At 32.7% G+C, this 24,103-nt stretch overlaps 1 protein-coding gene and 1 long non-coding RNA gene across 4 annotated transcripts in view; both read right to left on the bottom strand.

Moving 5' to 3' along the window:
• Positions 1–985: 985 nt before the first annotated feature.
• On the bottom strand, positions 986–3,993 carry LOC145942581 (uncharacterized). 3 transcript variants are annotated; one of them, XR_014426382.1, is made up of 5 exons: positions 2,934–3,993; positions 2,414–2,593; positions 2,153–2,336; positions 1,815–1,989; positions 986–1,700 (listed from the first exon to the last, which is right to left on the bottom strand). It is a non-coding gene; the product is annotated as an uncharacterized LOC145942581 (long non-coding RNA). The 3 variants fall into 3 exon arrangements; XR_014426381.1 differs by having other exon boundaries at positions 2,153–2,593; XR_014426383.1 differs by having other exon boundaries at positions 986–1,697; positions 2,153–2,593.
• Positions 3,994–3,995: 2 nt separating this feature from the next.
• The window catches only part of Lapsyn (Leucine-rich repeat activity-regulated protein at synapses), a 96,927-nt gene continuing 76,819 nt past the window's right edge, over positions 3,996–24,103 (bottom strand). The window contains exons 3-4 of the mRNA XM_083049447.1: positions 10,029–10,249; positions 3,996–6,184 (exon numbers count right to left, since the gene is read on the bottom strand). Coding sequence (XP_082905573.1) covers positions 5,339–6,184; positions 10,029–10,249 — 1,067 coding nt within the window. The 3' untranslated portion in view covers positions 3,996–5,338. The remainder of the gene's footprint in view (positions 6,185–10,028; positions 10,250–24,103) is intronic.

Below are 24,103 nucleotides of genomic sequence, written 5' to 3'. Positions count from 1 at the left end.
TTCATTTGGTACCAAACAGACACCAGCGTACAATTGTTTTAACTTGATATACATAGAATAAGATTGCGTCGCATAAGGTCAACTGTAAAGAAGTATCGATTTCTAATATTTTAAGGCGATCCAAAAATTCATCGTATATATATTTCAATAATGTATTGTTTGCAGATTATCTTTGTATCATAAGCATACCAGCGTACTATCTTTTTGGTCCAATATACGTTATATAAATCTGCGCCGTATGGGATTTGCGGCTTAAAAATTTTAATTTTCGATATTTCAAAACGTGCAAAAAATTAATCTTATATACATTTTAACAGTATATTGTCTGCACATTATCACGAGTTATGCGTGACTGCATGCATATATCGCGGTAATATATGTCGAAACTCATTTCTACTGCGCATTTCGTATGACAAAATCTGCATCACGATCATTTTACGATTGTTGATTGATTTTCGAAGGGAAAGAATAGTTTTCGGACTATTTTAAAAGTATGCTAAAGCCATCTGAAGTTATGTTTCATAAAAATATTTTTTTATCTAAAAATAGCACGCAATAATTTTTAGCGTGTATTTTCTCACCTTCGACGTCAAAATCCAACATTGCCGCAGCAAATGCCAAGGAACCTTAAAAAATTAAATAATATAAATAATATAAATAATATTTAAAACTTATTAATTATATTTAATAATATATTTTATAATTCTGAAAAAATACTACTTAATATTATATTCCTTCTTTCCTATTTCAGTCTTTTTCTCTCTTTCACCCTCTCTTTTATTTATTCTCTTTTTCTTATTTAATTTCAAATAAAACTTCCTCCTTTTTTCCTCTTCATTTTCCTTTATCTTTTTTTCTTTTCTTCTCTCTCTCTCCCTCTCTTTCTTTCTTTATCTATTAATAATATAATTAATAATATACAATTCATCTCTTTAACTTTAATAAGATATTTAAAGATAATTTACTTTATTTTATATTCCTTCTCTCTTTTTCTATAATCTTTTTTTTCTCCCTCTCTTTTGCTTAATATTTCTCTTCTTTTATTTTAAATAAAGCTTTGTTTTCTTTTTTCTCTGTATTTCTATCTCCCTCTTTTTCTCTCTTTCTATTATTCTTTATCTATAAATGATAAAATTAATGATATAATTAATAATTATAATTCGTCTCCTATGCCCTTACACGACAAAATTAAAATAATTCAAATTAAAATGAATTGTACGCTGTGATTAATGTGCTGTGATTGATCAAATCTGAAATTATGATTCTAATAAAATTTCAAATTTAACAAATCATAGCCACGGATCATTTTAAACTGAACATTTTAATTCTGTCACGAAAGTAGCCCATTTAACTTTAAATAAAATATTTAAAGGATTATTAAAATTACAATAATATTCGAACAATTAAAAAATTAATACCTAATAATTATTATAATCTGATATATTCCTTATTCTCTCTTTTCCTTCAATCATTTACCTTTTTTCTTTTATTCTCCATCTCTTCTTTAATTTTAAATAAAACTTTTCGCTTTTTTCTACTTTTCCTTTTTCTTTCTCTCTCCTTTATTCATTTTCACTCTCTTATTTCCTTTTCTTATATTTTAAATAAAACTTTCTTCTCTTTTTCTCCTTTTCTTTTTTCTCTCTTTTATTTCCACTCTTTTTCTCTTTAGTCTCTTTCTTTCTATTCTTCTATATCTACTAATAATATAATTAATAATATAATTTATGTTTTCATTAAGAATTTTATAAATAAAACATTTTAAAAAACTATATTATTCAAATATTTAAAAAATCTAATAAAAATATTATTACCTAATTTTAAATTCATTCTTCTCTTTTTCTTTACCCTTTTTCACTCTTTCTTCCTATATTTTACTTATTCATCCTCTTTTCTAATTTTAAATAAAGCTTTCTACTCTTTTTTCTCTTCTTCCTTTTTTCACTCTTTTTTCTCTCTCTCTCTCTCTCTCATTCTTTCTATTCTTCTCTATTTATTAATAATATAATTAATAACATAATTAATAATTAATAATTAATAATTAGGTTCTTTTTTAACATTAATGAAATAAAACAAAAACAAATTAATTAAAAGGTTACTAAAATTATAATACTATTGAAACATTTAAACAATTCAATAAAAATTTTATTACTTAATATATTCCTTCTTCTCCCTTTTCCTTTTTCTTCTTTTCTTTTTTTCTTTCTCTTTTGCTTATTCATCCTCTTCTTTAATCTTAAATAAAGCTTTTTTTTCTACTCTCCCTTTATCTTTTTCTCTTTCTCTTCTTCTATTTTTGTCTATTAATAATATAATGCATCTCTCCTTTATATTAACTATAAATAAAATATTTTAAAAATTATTAAAGATATAATAATATTAAAACATTTAAAAAATTTAATAAAAATATTACCTAATATTATATTTTTTCTTCTCTCTTTTCCTTCAGTCATTCAATCAATCTTTTTTCTTTATTTCTTTTGCTTATTCTTTCTCTTCAATTTTAATTAAAAAGCCTTCTTCTCTTCTTCTCCTTTCTCTTTTTCTCTCTTTTTTTTCCTACTCTTTTTTCTCTCTTTCTATTCTTCTCTATCTATGATTAATAAAATTAATGGTATAATTAAAAAAATAATTGGTCTTTTCTATAACTTTAAATAAAACATAAAAAAATTTATTAAAACTAATAATATTTAAACATTAACGAAGTAATATATAATTTAGTAATATTTTAATATTTTAATATTCTATAAGTAAATTAAATAATATTAATTATCAATAAAATTAAATAACATTAATAATATTTAACTATAGTACTTTATTAATAATATCTACACAACAATAACGCATAAAACTCTTGATAAAATAATGTAAATTGGATTAAATAATGCTTTATTTATTACATTTATAAAATATATATACTTTACTACACATACCTTTCTCTCTATTCTTTCCTACTTCCTCTTCCTCCTTTCTTCGTCTTCTTTATCTATATTTTCTTTAATTTAATTTAATGATATGTACACATAATATCATGTATATCATAATATAAACCGCAATAATTGCATTCACAAATTGAATACACTATTAACCTCTCAATATATACATTTGAACTGTCAAAATGCGTATATACATTTGAACTGTCAAAATGCGTCGCTCAACCTTGACAGGCTTTTATCAATATGAAGTAATGTACAACGCAGCACACATCGAGATAACCAATCAGCATCGCGGAAAAGAGGCAACAATACTTGCGAGAATCGACTTAACATGCACTTTTTAGAAAAGGGATTTTTCACACGCAAAATTTATTTTATTATAGTCCGTATTATATGTATTTATATGCAAACGTATCTCACACAAGTATTCCATATGTATTTTAGATGCGAATTTATTTCTATAATCCACGCTTTATTGATTTATTTATTAACAGATGCTGATATCCAAATTTGGGGCCGAATAGATAAAACAGAGCTTAAAAAAAACACTAATTTGCATCGATTATATATATTACATCTGGCTCTCAATTAGATTGCTTCCCCTATCTGTGGATATTCACAGCATGAGAACTTCCTATTTTAATATCTATTTATGTATAAAAAGAGGTTTTCTACTCGGACACTTTTCTGAATAAAAAATCGTTAATCTTGCTTGAAGACGATTTATTATGGATCTCCAAGTTTTAATACCTCTGTACATATAAAGATTTTTCATACATATTAAAAAGTAACGTGGAAATTAGTATAAAAGTTTTTTGACATATTGTAAAATGCGCACATCACATATACATTAAGTGTAAGTTATATTAATAATTTCAATTGATACGAATTATACTCTCTATTCGTCTTATATGATATATTAGGATAAAATAAAACAATCTCATACCCGTATGAAATAAATAAGTACTCAGGAACTAAATAAAACACAGAATAAAAGTTTAAAGTACGGTTAATAGATAGTATTCTACTAAAAAGATTTTTCGCACATTATATATATATATATTAACTTAATTGTTTATCCTCTAAATGTATATAGCAATTTACAATAATATACACAGATATTCACATAACAGAAATGCTTTTTAGAAACAGAAAGAGGGGAAATGTCGAGAGTTCGAAGAAAATAAGCGCATCAAATTCTGTCATTATAATGTGCGTACAAGCACACTTTACAAATAAATATATCGAGTAAATATTATGATAAATATTTTGATTAGAACTATTAAACTAATTAATAAATAGAACTATATTAAGTTTTGAGACAAGAAATAAATAAAAAAATATGCACAAAATTGTATAAGTAAGAAGACTTTCCTGACAGGAAAGTAAATAAAACCATCGACACTTGGATATAAAAAAAAAATCCACTTTGGCGTAGCAAAATCCTTCGAAAGGAAGAAAATTCTGTTTAAGTACCGTATAAACCGTAAATGCACGTTTTCGCATCGCTATTACATCGACAAAAAGCACGCGACGACATTGAGCGATCGGCTTTATCAAGATTTATTCGACAGGCATCGAGAAGAAATTAACGCCGACATTTCCTTTTATATATATATATATATATATATATATATATATATATATATATATCATCGCAAAGAGTATAGTGGGATAATATTCGTTCAAACATGCAGAGTTTCTCGAAAATTCCGCCACATTCACATAGAATCTTATATGTAAATATTGTAACCATTATATATGTGAACACAATATAATAACATTTACACATTTTTTTTATAATTTAACGCGTTTATATTTTATAAGTATATTAATCTCCGCGGAGCTGCCTTCTGTCATTGATTACTTTCGATAAAGCTGCTTTCCCCTTTTTTTTGCTTTCAGAGTCTTAAGTAATCTCTAACAATAAGTACCATTAAAAGTCCAACGTATTTTACTCGATATCTTCGGCTTCTGGATGACAATAACGTCTTTGTTCAAGAGGCTATTATAATATATATCACTCTTCTCAAAAATTTGTAATATATTTTTCAAAAAATGGCAATCGTGCCAGGAGCAGCATTCGAGCTATTATAATAATCTTACGTTTATTGAACAATTGCGCAATGTGTATTAATGATGATCAGATACAAACTTAGGCACGTAAATATATATAATAGCATCCGATTAAATTCTCTGTGAAATCCGTCGATTAAACTCTTTCAAGAAACACCAACAGTTCTCGGTCTCTCTCTTTCTCTTAGAAAAAACATTTATTTCTCAAATAACTCTTGCACTTTCATCGCCTTCTCCGGAACGCGTAAAATTTTATTCTCGCATCGACGTCAAAAAGAGCCCTTCTTACAGGATTCTACGGATTGTACGTTCTTTCAGCGATTATTTCACGAATTGCCTGCCGTCAGATTGCTGTTCAGCAACTCGGTATTGGCGTTGTTCGCCGTCAGTTGTTGCTGCTCCTTCTGCTTTCTGCGCCGCCTGCGATTCCGCTTGTGCACGCAAAACAACGCCACGAAGACCACGAAGAGGAAAACCGAGACGCACGAGGCGACGAGAATCCACACCGATCGAGCCTTCTCGGTCTCCACCTCCTGCTGTATGATGGCCGAGCACTCGTTGTAGAGCTCGTACGTCCGGTTGCTGAATTGTACGTTGGCGCAGTCTTCGTTCAGAGCTGGTGGTGAATCGGTACAATTGTAGAAATCATCGGGCTTCACCTTGATCTGCCGTAGCTTCAGCCAGGCGGTGACCATCTGACACTCGCAGCCGCCTGCGTTGAATCTGATGATATTCCTGGACAGATCGAGCTCCTTCAGCGAGCAAAACTGAGCTAGATCCTCGGTGCTGATCGAGGTGATGACGTTGTCGGACACGTTGAGATTAAGGAGAGTCGGTTGGACGCCTATATTTGGGATCAAGGTGAGCTTGTTCTTGGTCAACTGTAACAGTCTGAGGGGCGAGGTGACTTTCACATTGAACACCGAATCGGTGAGCTTGTTGCGACTGAGATAGAGCGTGCGAAGATACGGCAATTGGAAGAGACTCTTGGGCAAAGTGTCGCAACCGTTTTGCATGAGATCCAGCACCTCCAGGTAAGGCTGATTAGCGAAGGCTGCTTCCTCGATAGTCTGGATGAAGTTGTCACCTAGATAGATGAAGGCTAGACTCTTGTAAGGACCCAAACTGTCGTTCTTTAGTTCCCTCACTCGATTTCCGGTAGCATCCAGCGCCTATCAAAACAGAAGAAGAACATTAGAAGTTATCAGAGATGAAACGTACGTATATGCGATAAGATAAAAAAAAAATAGATCATATACATATATATTTTCGAGAGATTATTAATGATAAATAAGTACTTATACTTATTTATCATTAATAATCTCTCGAAAATATATATGTATATGATCTATTTTTTTTTATCGCATATACTGATAATAAGTAGTTATTACAAGAGAAGCATAATAAATATTATCTTAACACCGCATAGTAGCAACTTTTGCTTCTAAAAAATGTTATATTCAGACGAAGATTGATACGCTATTCATCAGATTTCTGTTAGTAAAAATGTTTCCGAATGAAAAATGGTAATTCTGTTGAAAGGACAGAGGCCAGAGTTTATCAATAAGATCTTTGTTTCTGTAAAGATGCACTTGTCAGATAAGCTGGCCAGCGAGAAGAATTAATGGCCCGGCTAACTCGATAATGCAAGGACGCGAGATATTAACACGATGGAAAATGGTTTCTTTGACACGACCCTCTCGATACGCGATGAAAAAAATGAACATTTTTAATGTCCCTTTATTGATATTTATTTGATATATATAATAAAATAAATAAAAATAAAATAAACATAATTAATTAAATAAAATGTATATATAAAATAATAAACAAAATTGATATTAATATAATAATATAATAATATGTTGTAATATAATAATATGTTGATATTAATTTAATTAATAAAACTTTTTAAATTTGTAAATAGAAATTTTATTAAAGTTAGAACAACACAAGCGCGCTCCATTCCTCGATTTTTTATATAAAAAAGATGATATTTTAATATACAGTTTGTTTAAACTTGATTAAAATTTTTTGACAGAAGTTTGTTAATTTGCTAATTAAATTTTAAAATAAAAATAATAATGTTATAAATAATATGTTATAATACTCTTTAAACTCGAATAATTTTTTTTTACAGAAATCAGCTGATAAGTGACAAAAATATTAATCAAATTTAATAAATTACAACATATTATTTAAAACATATAATTATTTTGACTTTTACAAATTATATTAACACAACAAATTATATTATATTAACAAATTATATTATAAATTAATTAACAAATTAACGCCTTAAGCAGCAGATTTCTGTCAAAAAATATTAATAAAGCGAAAATTTGCTAAAAAACGTTTAAAAAATAGTTTACACTTTAAATTGAAAAATTAAGGCCTGTGTAAGTCGTAGAACATTCGCTGAGGGCTCATTTTGTAGGTCTTGAAGAGATCTTTAAAACGCGCCCAAGACGAATGTTGTACGACTTACACAGGCCTTAATTTTCGCGAAAAACGTAGAAACTTTGAATTCAAAACTACCTCTTTGCAAATTTTATTCTCCTATTAACGCAGATGATTTTTCGAATATATTAATTGCCGCACTATTGACACTACCTCCTTGCAAAATATGTTCGCCTATTAACTCAGACGATTTTTCGGACATATTAAAAGACATTTATTGCCGCACTATCGACACTACCTCTTTGCAAATTATATTCTCCTATTAACGCAGATGATTTTTCGAGTATATTTATTGCCGCACTATCGACACTACCTCTTTGCAAAATATGTTCGCCTATTAACTCAGACGATTTTTCGGACATATTAAAAGACATTTATTGCCGCACTATCGACACTACCTCTTTGCAAATTATATTCTCCTATTAACGCAAATGATTTTTCGAGTATATTTATTGCCGTACTATCGACACTACCTCTTTGCAAAATATGTTCGCCTATTAACTCAGACGATTTTTCGGACATATTAAAAGAGACATTTATTGCCGCACTATCGACACTACTTCTTTGCAAATTATATTCTCCTATTAACGCAAATGATTTTTCGAGTATATTTATTGCCGCACTATCGACACTACCTCTTTGCAAAATATGTTCGCCTATTAACTCAGACGATTTTTCGGACATATTAAAAGAGACATTTATTGCCGCACTATCGACACTACCTCTTTGCAAATTATATTCTCCTATTAACGCAAATGATTTTTGGAGTATATTTATTGCCGCACTATCGACACTACCTCTTTGCAAAATATGTTCGCCTATTAACTCAGACGATTTTTCGGACATATTAAAAGACATTTATTGCCGCACTATCGACACTACCTCTTTGCAAATTATATTCTCCTATTAACGTAGATGATTTTTCGAATATATTTATTGATATATTTATTCGAATATATATTATTTTATAATTTTCGCAAAAAACGTTTAAACTTTGAATTAAAAAATTAAGGCCTGTGTAAGTCATAGAACATTCGCTGAGGGCTCATTTTATAGGTCTTGAAGAGACCTTTAAAACGCACCCAAGACGAATGTTGTACGACTTACACAGGCCTTAATTTTCGCGAAAAATGTTTAAACTTTGAATATAAATAATTTACTTAACAAAACAAAGATAAATATTACAAGACTGCGGCGAGAATTCTGCGCTCTGCTTTCGAATTCCGCTCGGGACATCCGGTGTACAAGATCAAATGCGTTGGAGCATTGACAATATCGCCGCGCGGCTAAGATTTCTCAAGTGTATTGCGGAACGCATCTATCCTCGTGACCCTGGACAACCCAATCTCCGGATTTAGCGTGTTCTGGAGTTTTGCCTGGGATTCATCGCGACGCAAGTTTACCAAAGAACCAACCAAGGTATAGCTGTAGACGGGTGTCGGATTTACAACATGGGTTTGTATTGGACAGGCGGTTAAAAAAGAAATAACATATATACGTGCTGGAAAATGTGTTTCCAACCGGAAACACCGGAGTGGAAGGAACTTAAGCTCCAAAAAGATGCACATGCAAGTAGCATAGTCTCTCGTCGTGTATATAGAGTACAATGCAATATATATATATTAACATATTATATATTCTGCTATAACGTGTGATCAAATTTTGATTCGTGATTTTAATTATCAAAGTTTACAATATCCGCGATGGGGAGAGAAAATATAATGATTAATAATTCATATATTTTGCATAACATCGTTGAAATAATGAATAAATTATGAATATGCGGATGCGAAGATAGATTCATCATCGCTTTTAATATTACATGAAATCACATGAAGCGCGAGCAATTTATTTACACGAAATTGCATGTATGTACACCGTATTAAAAATAAAATAATGTGGTCGACAAAAACATCCAAGAGAAAAAGAACGAGGGGGGAGGGGGGAGTGTATCCAATAAGTATGCATTTTATCGCCGACGTTGATAAAGCGAAACTCCTGTAATGCTATTATGTATAAAGTACGCGTTACAAGACAGCGCACGCGTTAACCCTCTGGGACATCAATCCGTCTCGCAGCCAGCCTTGTGTGCATCCTTCGTGCAACTAACATAAGCCCGGCAGATTTACTCTTTGAGCGGAAACGAGAGCGTAAGAGAGGCTTACAAATAACATACAATTTAACTGTCAATTTTCTTCTCACTTCATACGCGAGATTTCGAACGAAAATACGGTATAACAATTATATAAAAATATAATATAAATAAAATATATTTAATACAAATATAATATATGATATGAAGACTTTTATGTATGAAAATATTATTTTTAATTTATAAATCTTAATTTCATAATAAAAAAAAACGAAATTGATTTCTAGACCTTGTTACGGATTCCTTTATTAACTTTTATTTTATATGCGAATTGCAGATAAGATAAAAAGATCCTCGCGATGCAGAAAATATTCTTTTATAATGAAGAAAATATAACTATTTTTTTATTGCAATTTTAAATAGGAATAAATATATTTTTATTCATATTTGAAAGATAATCTCACCTGTATGTCCGCCTTCAAATCTAAGGGGATCTCGTGCAATTCCAGATTCGAGCATCGCGCCTCCAGTATCGAAGAAGCTCTGCTGTAGCGACACTTCTTCGGAGGCGGATCCCGGTCCATTATTTTCGCGGCGCTTGGTGAACCCAGCACCAGAACATCCGGTACTGTAGCCACGACGAAGCCCAGTAAGAGAAACCCGTTAAAGAGAAAGATGCTCATATCTGTAACAGAATCAGCGGAAACGTGCGCTTATAAACTTTGCCGAAACTTTGCCGCAATCGGATAATTAATCGCTCGCGAAGGTGCAATATTTGGGATTCCTTGCACCGCCACATTATCATTTATGGTATTTTAATATCACAATGTCTCTCTCTCTATTACATTTTAAATTATATATTACATTTATGATATATTATTTATTATATATGATATTTATTCGATATAATACATTATATATTATATTTTATGATAAATATTTAGAGGATATTTTTTTATGAATCCCTCAAATCATTCAATCGATCCTTTCCTATTTAAAAATCCGCTTTTATACAAAGATAGAAAAATGGGGACGAAATGAGAACGGGCTTAAAGCAAGTTAAAGGAAGTTGATTAGCCGGCGAGTATAAAAAAAAAAAATAAAAAAAAAAAGAAAAGTTGCGGAAACTTTTCCAATCGTCCGAGCTATCTCTTGTAACGTTCATTTACGCGCAACTCCGATATTTCCGTAGCCTGATTAAGTATCGTTTTAAAGATGGAAAGAGAGCGAGAGAGAGAGAGACCATTATGGAATCATAATAGCTTCAGCTTCTGGCGCAATTACACTTATTTGCGTTTCGAACGCTCTTGGAGGGACAGAATCGTTATCGTAACTCCTATAAGAGGTGTTCTCAATCGAGATCGATCGGGCAAGCATTTTCGACAGCTATCTATTTCGGTGGTGCATGCACAGTGCGATGTCGCTGATAAAGTGCAAACGCGCAAAATGCTGACCTCTTATAGCAGCCATGGACGAAATAGCTGGGACCGACCGACCGTTCGATCCGTTGCTGTGTCGACCAAGTAATTTTGCAGCTGGCGATTTCAACTTTACAGAGAGAGAGGGGGAGGGAGATAGGGAAAATTTTAGCTGCGTAAATTTCGAACTTTGACGCCGGAGCGAAATAAAATTAATGAAGAAAGAGGGAGGGAGAAGGATGCTTGCGAGAAAGTTAACAGATGAAAATTAACAAGGCTCCTCCTCCTCCTCCTCCCTCCTTCATCTATTCCTTAGCCTCGCGCTTTGTTGTCAAAGCATAATATTTAAAGGGGAGAGAGAAAGAGAGAGAAAGCAAAAAAGTTGCTGTCCATTCCGAATTTTTCTTGCACCAGGTGTCATGTAATATGACGAGGTACCTTACACAGGATGAATCCGAAAACGTTTACCCTCACAGTCGAGAGCGAGAGAGATTGCATATAGCAACTGTGCTCAAAATATCCTCTGTAAAATGTAATATTTGATGAAATGCAATCTCAGCATCTTTCGATTTACCTCTCCGTGCAATATCCGTCATTACACGTTAAATACACATATATGTGCAAAATATTATATAAAATTACTATATAATATTATATCAATATTAATAATTATATAATATTATATCAATATTAATAATTATATAATATTATATATCAGTATTAATAATTTCATATAAAATTATTATATTTATATGCTATTTCTTCTTCGATATCTATCCCTCTTCAGGAATCTTTTTAAACGTGACACATCGAGCCTCGAGTATTTCCGTTCTTGGTTTTTATTGCAATAAGTCCGTTTCCGCAGAATGGCGCGGTCATTGCGGATTTTTATCGCGGGATTTATTGCGCATTTCGATGAGATAAAAATTTCACGACGCTCCACTCACTTATATATACCCTCCTCCCTTTCCCCCCCGCAACCTAAGAGCTGGATATTATAGCGGGAAACCCGGCTTCTCTCGACCATAATTAAAATTAAATTGCAGTTAGCTAAGACGAAAGTGCTCTCTTCGCCAAAAGCTTAATAGCATTGCGTAGGAAGGAAGGGAGGGACTGGAGTAAGATAGGAGAGATGCGCCTCCACGTTGCAGTTCGCCGCTTATGTATAAAGGACGACGATGTCGACGAGGACGAAGATATAGAGCCCCCTTCGCCGACTTCCGCACATCTCACGTTCATTTGCCTGCATTCGAAAACGTTATTAATACAAATTGGAACGGCAGTTCTCTCTTTGGAAGTCTCTCTCTCTCTTGCCGAGATATATGTATACCTCTCCGATACAAATTAATATCTTGATAATCAAACTTACACCTTTGAGCATCGCTATGTCTCTCTCGTTTCACGACGCAATCCGCGAAGGAAATTAATTCTGGAGCTATCTGGCATGATTTTATAGAATATCTTCCGTTTAACTGATTTTCCATAAATTATACATATATAAAAATCTGATATGAAATATATAATAATTTTAATTGTATATAATATTAAAAGGTAAATCATTTAATTAAAAGGTCAATCTTTTCAAAGAAGTGAGCTCAATTAATTGATTTATCTTTCCCTGAAAGAATAAAAACGTGATGAAATATTTAAAGTATATTATATGTAATTATTTTATTAATATATATACTTTATAATTATTATTAATATATAATATTAATTATAATTATAAAGTTCTTATTATAATAATAAAATAATTAATTATATTTCTAATAATTATATATGCTTTATATTTCTTCTTTATACTTTATTTAATCATCACACATTTTCTTTCTTTCAAAGAAAAATTAATTAAGCTCCTTTGAAAAGATTGACTTTTTTTAACTTTACGAGAAATTGGATTACTAATAGAAATTGACACACGTTTGTTTTACACGTGTTCTTTTCTTTCAAGAATAAGTTACGTAATTAAAAATAAGTAAAATATATTAAAAATATATATTCTAAAATAATGCCGAGAGTACTCTACGATATTATAGGTATTAAAAATATTCGTAACAAATTGATTTTTATTTTTGCGAATTACATCGGGAAGTGGCGAACAGAGAGGCCACTTCTTTTCACCGGATATTTCTGTATATCTTCTTCTTGGTAACAATATTGACGTAATATCGGAGTAGAAAGCGCCTTGAAAGCATTCGAAGGCTTTTTCCTTGATCGTTCCAGTAATACCCTTTACACATCGCGAGGAGGGAATTGGAAGATACGAAGTGTGGTTCCATTTACGGATTATTATTACAGGAGGGTGTTATTTGTAAACGATGACGAGACGATGCTGCGCTGTACATTCGCGCGATTCGATATTAATTTATTATTCCGTATTTATTTTCGACGATCCGCGTAAAAGCCGTGAATAATATATCCGCAACGGTAATACGGTTTTCACGCTGGTGGGCGCGAAACAAGCCGTGGGCTTTCATTTCAATCAGCGAGAGAGCAAATACAATTTAAAAGTACGTCTCGCAATAGAAATATATATATAGAGGCGAAATAGTGTTAAAGCAGCGGGACAAGTGTCCAAATGACACCGTGCAGTTGGATATATAATATCGAGAGATATTCCAATTAATAACCATGGGATTAAAAAGAGAGAGATGTAGCTGAAACATATCGTTAAATGAAAATTGGCAGATAATCCACCTTTTAATTTGTATCCCGTTCAAATTGCAGGGTAATAAAAATACTTTAGGTATCGAATTATGAAACGATTAATGATTCATAAAGTATATAGCGGCGTAATTAAAGCCGTGGAAATCTTCTACGTTGATAAAAAGTCTGAAAATTGAATTTTTGGTTTTTCAAAAATGAAAAACGGGCTGAATGAAAATTTTAGGGGAAAAAATCATACATTATTGCACACGCGAGATTATTAGTTTTAAAATTTATTCAAATCTTTAATTTTTTTTCGAACATTAAATTTGTTTTATTGAAGTTAACCGACGTGCAAATTAATAAAAATAATTATTGCAATAAATTATTCTCTATGACATTATTATTAGCTCTTTCATTTATTTATTATTCGTTTATTGCGCCTTCTGCGTGAGACAAGAATGTCCCTTTGAGCGAAAGAAGTTTATTTTATCTCGAGGGAAAGGAGAAAGAGAGCCATTCATGCGAGAGACGAATGATGGACCGAATCTGCGGATAAATTTTCCGCGAAATTCTTATCTTTGTCGATGCCACGGGATTCGGAAGTCGATGCTATCGACCATGAAACGGAATGTATAACATTCGTCGACGTCGCGCGCTGGAAGCTTATTTCCGGTGCGTATATACGCGGAAAACAGGAGAGGAGGATCCGTTTATAAGATGTCGTGATTCATGGAGACGTGCAGTGTTCGCCGAGTTTTGAAAGAAGACGACGGCGGTGTTTATTGTGCCAAGATCTCTGATGAACTGCAGAGGCAGTAGCGAATTTCAGCCAAACTTCGTTGCTTATCGCCCCTTTTCCTCCCCTTCTTCCTCTATATATTGTACATACACGATTTGATTGACTCCTTCCTATATTAAAAACATGTGCCGAACAGATGCCCCCTAGGGTCGAAACAAAGTCGCACAGACGGATAAAAAAAAGATTGCTGCGCAAACGTACATGTGTATCTGTGTAAAAACTTTATCGAAAACTTAGAAGAGAAAACTAGACGAAAGTTCGAAATGACGAAACACACTGGTTACTCTGATAATTCGTTACATTGAATTATTATTACTGCTTTTACATTTACTTTTTGCAACTCGATTTCTTTATAATTATGTATTTTCCAAGAAAGCGTTTTCTGTTAGATAATGAGAGAGAGAAAGAGTCCTTTTTAATCAAATTTAATTATTTAATGTTTAAAGAATTTTTTGGTAAATAAGGAGAAAGAGAGTTCTTTTTAATTATTTAAGGTCCACAGATGGAGAAACGGGAAACTCGGTTGTAAATTTTTTATTTTTATTCAATATTTATTGAACATTTCGATTCCAGATTTGGACCAACTGTCGGAGACTGACAAATAAAAAATAAATCGATAATAGAAATGCATTCGCTTATAGAGTGCATATAGAATACTTGTGTGGGATACAAATACATATAATACGGACTGTAAAATAAATTTCGAATGTGAAAAGTACGTATATAAAATCGATCGATTTGTAAACCTCAGCAATCCAATCCTTACAATGGATAAGCGCAATAAATTTGTTTCCTGTTTTAGCCATTAGAGAAGAGATTATATGACTCTGATTGACTGGAAACATTATAAAATGTCCCATCGATTAACAGTTTGACGTGAGATATTAGAGAAAAAGTTGATTCAAAATTGTAAGATAATAATAAAAATTACCTCATTTATTCAAACCAAAGTATGTAAAACAACGACATTTTTGTAATCAGACAAAATAAGACTCATGAATAATTTGTTACGTATATTGAGGCGTCAATTTATATAAATTTAATTTTAGACAAATTCTCTACCAAACGTGAGGCAGACTTTCGATATTAATTATTTATAATCCAATCAACGGTACCTTCTGAAAATATATCGCATAGATTGTGATTATATAGAGATAGATTTTTTTTTTAATTTTATAGTTCTTTAAATCTTTTATTTGAACTTCAAATTATCAGAGATTTTTCTCATTAAGGGGCTATCGATATCATATTGATGAAAAAGTCTCTATCATTAAAGTTTAATGCCGAGCCGAGAGACGTGCTGCAGCAAGAATTCTCGATGTAATTATTTTCAGAGATTGAAGATATCGCAGATTCTTTTTAAGAGATTTTCAAAGAGAGATACGTCACAGAGAGCGAGATAAAATTCCCGCGCTATAAAACAGAAGTGAATAAAACTGTTTCGCGAAAAGGGGAACGTCAAGAACTGAGGATCTCTGACTCACGACGGCGAACGTACATATATCAAGCTCCGTTCTGCATAAGTAATCACGTTCCACGTTAAAAATCTTCTAAATCTTCCCGTCAGAGGGAATAAGAACTCAAAATCCACGGGGCTAAAAAATCCGAAGAAAGAAAAACGTAACGAAAAGTAAACGTCTCATTTTAAGGCTCCTGGTACCTACCTGGTCGACCATGTCGGAATCGTGACGTCAGAGGCGAGAAAACACGCTAAAATTTTTTAGATGCCATTTCTAAATAAAAACATATTTGCATAAAATAACACTTAAGATCTCTTTAATACACTTCTAAAAAACGCCGAAAACTATCCTTTTCCCTTTATAATCAATCAACAGCTGTAAAATGTAATATTATGAGGCCCAGTCCGTCTGGTCTTTGCACATGCGCAGTCATTCCGCATGTCAAAGTCTGATATCTTGATCGTTTTTACGATTGTTGATTGACTGTCAAAATAATAGTTTTCGCCGTTTTTTTACAAGTGTATTAAAGAGATCTTAAGTGTTATTTTATGCAAATATGTTTTTATTCAGAAATGGCATCTAAGAAACCTCAACGTGTTATTTCTCGCCTCTGACGTCACGATTCCAATATGGCCGCGGTGAGCACCCAGGAGCCTTAATAAGAACGAAAAAAGGAGAAAAGAGGGAGGGGCGAATCTTCTCTATTTCCTCGAGATGGGGTGAAATAAAAATTGCATTTACATCTTAATTGTCGTCAATTAACGTCCCTTTAATCCGGCCTGCCGCTCGGAAAAATGGCGCCGCGGTTTTAGAAGCGGGTTGCTGCGGGTTTTACGAGAGGCCTTCAAGACGCGAACGAAAATAGACCGTGTTATCGGGCCGGTGCATGCGGCACGACATTACGCGATATACTCCAGCAACAGGTCTGCGCAATGTTACGGAAAGTGGTCGGGAAAGCGACGACGGGGCGGTGGCGACGACGAGGGATTTCGGACATGTTTATTCACGATGCATGGACGGGGAGGGAAGAGGGTGGCTTCGATCGGAATCAGCCCCGTCACTATCGCCCGGGGCTAATTAATTCGCTCGCTCGCTCGCGATCTTAATTGAATCGGGAAACCTTAATAACCCGCATTCTCCTTCTCCTCCTTTCTCGGCCCGAGGAAGAATAACGAGACGGTCTTTGATTCTCTGAGACGGATGAATATGGCAGATATATACTTCCGGAATCCAATCGGCACGCAAACAGTTTCGCGAGAGGTTCGATTGATTATACCGGACAAGCAAGATGGAAATTTAATGCGGTGTTTGTTATGCATCGCGGCTTAATTTTGCAAACGATACAAACAGCTAGTTTACACGTGCGTTTACTGTTTGGACGAGTGTACATGTTTGAGTGGTACGAGTTTATTCGTGTGTCTTGATTTAAAACTTATTTGCAGTGTTGTATATATCTATAGTGGGATTATATATAGAATGGAGAAAACGAAAGGCTCTTTTATTTATTGTAAATAAAGTTTTCAGGAATAAATGCTCTACACACTCTAAAATATTTCATGAACGTCGAATATAAAATTGATGTAAGTAAATCAAATTCTAAAAAAGCAATTTTCAAATAAATGTTTCACACACACTGAAGAATTTAATATATTTAATATAAGAATATATGAGATCGATGTAAGTGAATAAAATTTAAAAGACGATATCAAAATACAAACATCGCTGTTTTTAGACGTTTTGCTGATCGATAGATTAAAATTGATTCAATCGGAATTTGGCAAAGAATTTGGGAAACATAGTTAGTGAACAATTAATGAAAAGTTCTAATTTTTTCCCCTTAATAAATAAAGGTATCGAAAGCTAACTGTTGCAATGGTTGTCCAATATCGTTCGCCAAATGTGGCAAATAAATTATTATATTATATTATACATGCTCTATTGTACGTCCGATATTTATGGATGAAGTTTAATGCATATCTTTCTCTTTTTCCATTAAAGCAATTAATTTCAATGCAATCGATGATTGCCAAATTGTTCGAATAATCTTTCAATTAAAAAAATATCACATCATTCTCTTTCGTAGCTCGCTTTATATTTTTTATGTATATCCACATATATGTATATTTCATAATGATATTTTTGTTGCGTAATATTTATTTTTCTGTATAAAAAAGATCTCTAAATTTTTAAGTCTTTCCAATAGATAAATTTACCTATTTAAATAATAAGCAGCAAATAATTGTGCGACGACTGATACTGATCGGAAGGACAGTGATACAAAATTCGTTAGAAAATTCATTTTATGTCACAGAGCTGGAGAACATTGAATTTCCAGTTTTTTATGTAATAGATATAGAGGTGCGCAAACAAAGAAAAAACAAAATCCGTGTTTTATTACAGATTCAGAGTCGATTCAAATATTTACAGTCAATCATTGTTCCATTGAGTCTATACTTGTCATGTGTGCGTGCGTATGTGTTTTCACGGCTGGCATATGGGGAAAAGGGAGAGGACGATGCACGTCAGATGCAATTCGCAAACAGCGTGAAGCGTACTACTGCAATTTCCCTCGAATCGCCTCGACCGCTGCCGTGCACACTCTGTTAAATCAATATAAAGGCTTCAGTATTCGGACGTGCGCCAGTTGCGCGTTTTTTATTGGAAAAAAAAAATCTTTTTAATGGATACATATAATTGCCTCATCTTATTGATCAATTAACGAGGTCGGCACTGTAATTAATTATGAAATCAAGGCTGATGCAAGTTTCAAACATATGTATGCATATGTACAATTACTTCTTTGTGTTTCAATGGGTTTCTCGTTTTCGCGATTGTATCGTTATTTTTTTAAATTGAGGTCCATTAATCACCATAATATATTACATATATTATGACGTATAGAGTTCTTTTCGTTTTCTAAAAAAATTAATTTATTAATTTCAATTTAATTAATTTTAAAACCTTTTTTTAAATAACTTTATTTTAATTTATTTTAAAAAATGAATTTTTTTTAATCTCGAAATTCGGAATTATTTCTGGTCGAGCGAAAAAATTGCGAAGAAGATGCAACGATGTCAAAATTGAAAAATCATTCATCAATGATATAGTCGTGCGATTTTCCGTGTGTTCGGGAATTTCGCGTCGGCGTCGATCCGGTTAAATAATTCGTCGACTGCAAAAAGGCAAGCGGAGATGAACGCGATGGATGGAAATGCGTGCACGCTAATCTGACGGCGCGAAATCGCCGCACGGTAACGTTTGATTTTTATAGGCCGGCTTGTGTGCCACAGCTTTTTGCCGCAAAAGTAAAGCAAAAATTGAACGGTTTTTTTTTTTCCCGGTATATATACGAGATATAGCGAGATGCGAACGAGATATAAAAATTGATAGCTTTCAACTCTGGTGATATGAAAGGTGCTCGACGAGGAATCAAAATTTTATGAGAACTGCAAGGGGAAAAAAAAATTTCTTTATCGGGATGATAACGCACGGTACGAACAAAAAAAAAAAAAAAAAAAAAAAAAAGGTATATAGGCCGCGCTTCGATATCAGCGCTTAGTGGCAAAAAAATTCCCAGGCTTGAAATTGAAATCGATTCTGTGTATCTTCCTCTCTTCGAGAAAAATCGAGGACCATCTCGATAGCTTTGAAAGAAGTTAAAGACTCTTCCTCTTTCGCGTGCGACAAAATATGCGTTTCTTCTTAAAGTTATCTCAAAGTTATAGACTAAATATCTTTATTAATTAACTCCAGACGAGAGTAATTTAATCAGGATTTCCTATATTTTTATATAATATTTTTATTTCGGACAATAAACAGGGTGTCTACTCAAATCTTGTAAAAATATTTCCTGAGAATTCCCTTCGAAGGTTTTCGTTTAAAATTCCAGATTTAATAAAAAAATTTGTAGATGCAGCTTTTTTAAAATATACTAGAACAATACAAGCACGTGCTATTCTTCGATTTTATATAAAAGAGAATGATATTTTTATATAAAATTTGTTTAAACTTAATTAATATTTTTATTAACGCTTTGATCAGCTGATTTCTGTCAAAAAATATTACTAAAGCGTTAATTTGCTAATTAAATTTCAAAGTAATAATATGTTACAAAAATTAAAATAGTAATATGTTATTAATAATATATGTTATAATACTTTATCCTCGATTAATATTTTTTGGCAGAAATCAGCTGATAACTGTCAAAAATATTAACCGAGTTTAAAGTAGCTAATTTCTATCAAAAAATTTAATAAATTTTTTTTTAGAAATCACATTTCTTAATTTACAAGAAAATTGAATAACTATGAAATATTATTAATTTTTGCAGTATATTTGAAAATAATATTCTAATAAACTATTCAACTAATATCTAATATTGAAGACACCGATTTTGCTTCTCTTTATGCATCCTACTTTTTCACCTATCGTTGTTTAAAAGTCCATGAAAATACTGTTAAGCATTACTGCGTGATATTTCTTGTAATGACGGTAAACATAATCGATGTCGCGGAATAAGTTGAAGCGACATCGAGATAGTACCGTCGCAAATAACTGCAACCGATTGCTTTTTTGCAAAGAGCAGTACCGCATAATGCGAAGCGGCCGATAGGATTATTTCTTTTATAAGAAACCTCGTTCGAGAATGAAAAGAGAAATGCAGAACCGGGAGGAATAAAAGCGACGACGAAAAAAAAAAAACCAGGAAAAGATTTATATTTCTTGTGTATAAAATCGATAGGATTATAAAGTTTGATGTAAACTATCGGGAAAAAGGAATTTATTTAGAACGAGCGCAATTTATGTTTTTAATGATTACACATTAATTAAACAGATTACTTTTGTAAAATAATTTTTACTGTAGTTCTTCAAACAGCGATGTTTTAGGAAGTATATTTCTTTCTAAATAATTCCTCTCTCGATTCTCTTGACGGGAAAAAAGAAAAAAAAAATATCCTCCATACATATTGAAGAAGCGTTTAAGTAATGCAGTTTTTCCGATTAAATCGAGATAATTAATTAAAGAAATGCATTCTCCATAAAACCGGTCGGACGCACTACAGTTGGGTTTTCCGGTTTTCTCACATTACGATGCAACGCTTTAATCAACGTAGAGTTTAACATTTGAGGGTTTAAATAAGATTGCAGTAAGCTAAGAATTCTGAATTAGAGAGAGAGGAAGGGAGAGAATATTGCTGCAGCGATACTGAGCTTTATGCGCAGAGACCCGATTGCTTGTTGTTAGTGATGAAGAGTCGGTCTGGAAACTTCTTAGCGGAGGTACCTAACGTTCTGTACTAAGGACTCCTGTCCAAGTACATTAACCCGGGAAATGGTCGCGCAGAGTGTAATTTACACCCCGGCGATTCACAATCGAGAAAGAGAAAGAGGGAGAGAGAAGAGAGCTTCCGTCCTTCGGCTTGAAATCACCGGAATTAGCATTCGAGTCCCGCTTTTCACTTTACTCGAGAATTGCTTTGCCTTCGGCAAAGAATTTTATTATTATATACGCACGTCTTCTCCCCGAGCGCGCGGCGAAAGCGAATTAAGATTTTATTACAAAGAGCTGTCAAATATTTATATTATATTCGTATTAATGTTATATTGTATTGAAATTTACGAATGAATGCAATTTTTTGAGATTAAAAGAAATTTTTTAATCCCATTTCTTCCTAAATTGCAATCAAGCTTTTAATGTACAGTTGAGATACTCTTCGAAAATTTAATAAAAAGTATCTCGGAAATTTAATAAAAATTATGGATTTTGAGAATAGAATAAAAAACATCTTGATTATTATTTATTCGGCTCAAGAAATGCTTTGTCTTCGGCAAAGAATTTTATTATTATATACGCACGTTTTCTCTGAGAAAGCGAATTAAAATTTTACTATAAAAAGATTTAAAATCTATACTATATCTATATTTTTGTTCTAATATATGAAATTATATTGTATGAAATTGAAGAATGAATGAAATTTTTTAAACTATTAAAAGAAATTTTAATGGCATTTTTTTAAAAATTGCAATCGAGCTTTTAATAGATTTATACAGTGGAAATAGTATTTCACAATTTGGATATTTAAAAAATCATGAAATTTATAGAATATAAAATTTATCTTGATTATTATATATATACTGTCTGAAGGAATAAAATCCATTTCCGAAAATTGTGCTTATTTTTTTTTCTCGATGACAAAACGAAAGATACAAAACAAATTTTATGCAACAAACTCTCTTAACATTTTTCACATAATTAATAATGGTTTATAACTTTTTAAACAATTAACAGCTGTTCATGTAGACAAACGCTTTCTGCGATTACGGGAAATTTTCTAACTTTCTGAATTTCAAAAGTTTGTCGACAGCCCTTTCTCGTTAATTAAAATTTACGAAAAAATATTATCCGAAATCTTTCCGCGAGATATATTTTTTAATGAGCTCTCAACGCGGAAAAGTGTTATGTACCATTTTTTTTATGTCTGGCGCAAAGTATCGGAAACGTAATCTAGATTGTATTCTGGATTGCGCGGGAACCGCCGATTCCCACTATTGGATTCATTGTCCCGCGGGGCTTTTTTTCATGCGCTATTTTACGAATGCACTCGACCGTATAAAAACGCGCGCGCGTTCGTTATATCGGAAAAAGCGGAAAGGGGAAGCTTTAATTGAGCGATTCGACCGCGTAATTTAGAGATTAAAAACATCGGAGAGGAGTGCGGGAAATGTTGCACGCGAGCTGCGTGCTAGCGTGCATTAAAATCTCGGGGGTCTGTAATTCTTCAACGTCGAAATGAACCTCCGGCAAATTAAACTGACGTAAATCGGTGCAACACGCTCTAACGAGAGAGAGCGAGAGAAAGGAATATGCTCTATATAATATACCAGCACGAACCGACAAGAGTTGCATCCACCTACGGCCTCGTATTTATCCGATACTTGCTTTACACGCCAATGTTATGCGCGAGATACACGGGTTATCTCGTGTGTATTCATTCCTTCTGACGTTATTCCGTATTTTGTGCTTAGCATCGATCATACACCGGATGTACGATTTACTCGAGAAAGCGATATACCCTCTTTCGAGTGGTAAAAATAAAAATACGATTCGTCTAGAAAGAAAAAGAAGAGATGAAAATATTGTATCTCTTAAAAAAGCTTCGAAAAGCGACTATTTTTTATGTATCAAATATTTTGATTAATCCTATCTATATTTCGTGGAAGTTTTTGCCATGTTTTTTCTCACACAAGCGCGTGAGAGAAGAAAATTCTATTTTATATTTAAATAAAAATTTTACAACTCAATATACCAAATTAATACCCCAGCTGAAATATTTAAAGTCGATTTCGAGAAAAAGCGTTCTTTTTTTACTCTCGTTCCATTATTTCGGATTCTTTTTTTTTTCCCGGATATTGTATGTTAAAAGTGACAAAAATGATACGAGTTAAATATAAAATAAAAATAAAACGAATAAGAGCATATTTGGAATAATGACAGTTCTCTTTATCATTTTTTTTTACATTCGATTTACATATCTCACCGGATGACGCAAATTGACACGTAGTTCTTTCATTCCCTTCTAATAGCTTTATCTCCTCTTTTTGTCGGAGTTTTTTCCATTTTGGGGAGAACGCAATACATCACTCGATTACTTATCAAAGTTAACTGATGAAATACTTGTTTCACGTTAAGCAGAATTGACGGGAAACACTTCGTCTCTTTCAACGTGCTCGCAATATCTGACGCGCGTAAAATATCGTTCATGAATTGACGTTAACAAGCGTAGAAAAAAAATAACATATCTCTAAACTCGCTATTGTTCATCGTGTATAAATATCGAGTATGTACGATAATGAAATATCGATACAATATCGGCGTGCATAGATCGGCGAAGTTTTAATGGTCAATGGGGGAAAAGGCAAGCCATCTAAAATAACTTTCGACTAACAGCGACTATTATCGCGGTATTAGAGCCGAGAGAGAGAGAGAGATATATGGAAACAGATAAATTTGCAGAGGGCCGGTTCTGCAAAGAGGGCGAAGCAAAATACACACCGGGCGAGAGGACACCACGATGGCGGATTTCGCTATTTAAGCGCGCAATTCGTTGGTCCGATCGATCGATAAGCGATAAGAATTTATCTCGTTGCTTCGGCGCGATCTCATCCCCCTCTTTCCCTCTCCGCCTCTTCCTCCCGCAAACTGCAATAACGCG

Source organism: Prenolepis imparis, unplaced genomic scaffold (genome assembly GCF_030444845.1).
Source record: "Prenolepis imparis isolate NDT839.2.m4 unplaced genomic scaffold, iyPreImpa1.0 SCAF_11, whole genome shotgun sequence".
NCBI classification, from domain to species: domain Eukaryota; kingdom Metazoa; phylum Arthropoda; class Insecta; order Hymenoptera; family Formicidae; genus Prenolepis; species Prenolepis imparis.
This window is presented reverse-complemented; position numbering and strand designations above follow the sequence as displayed.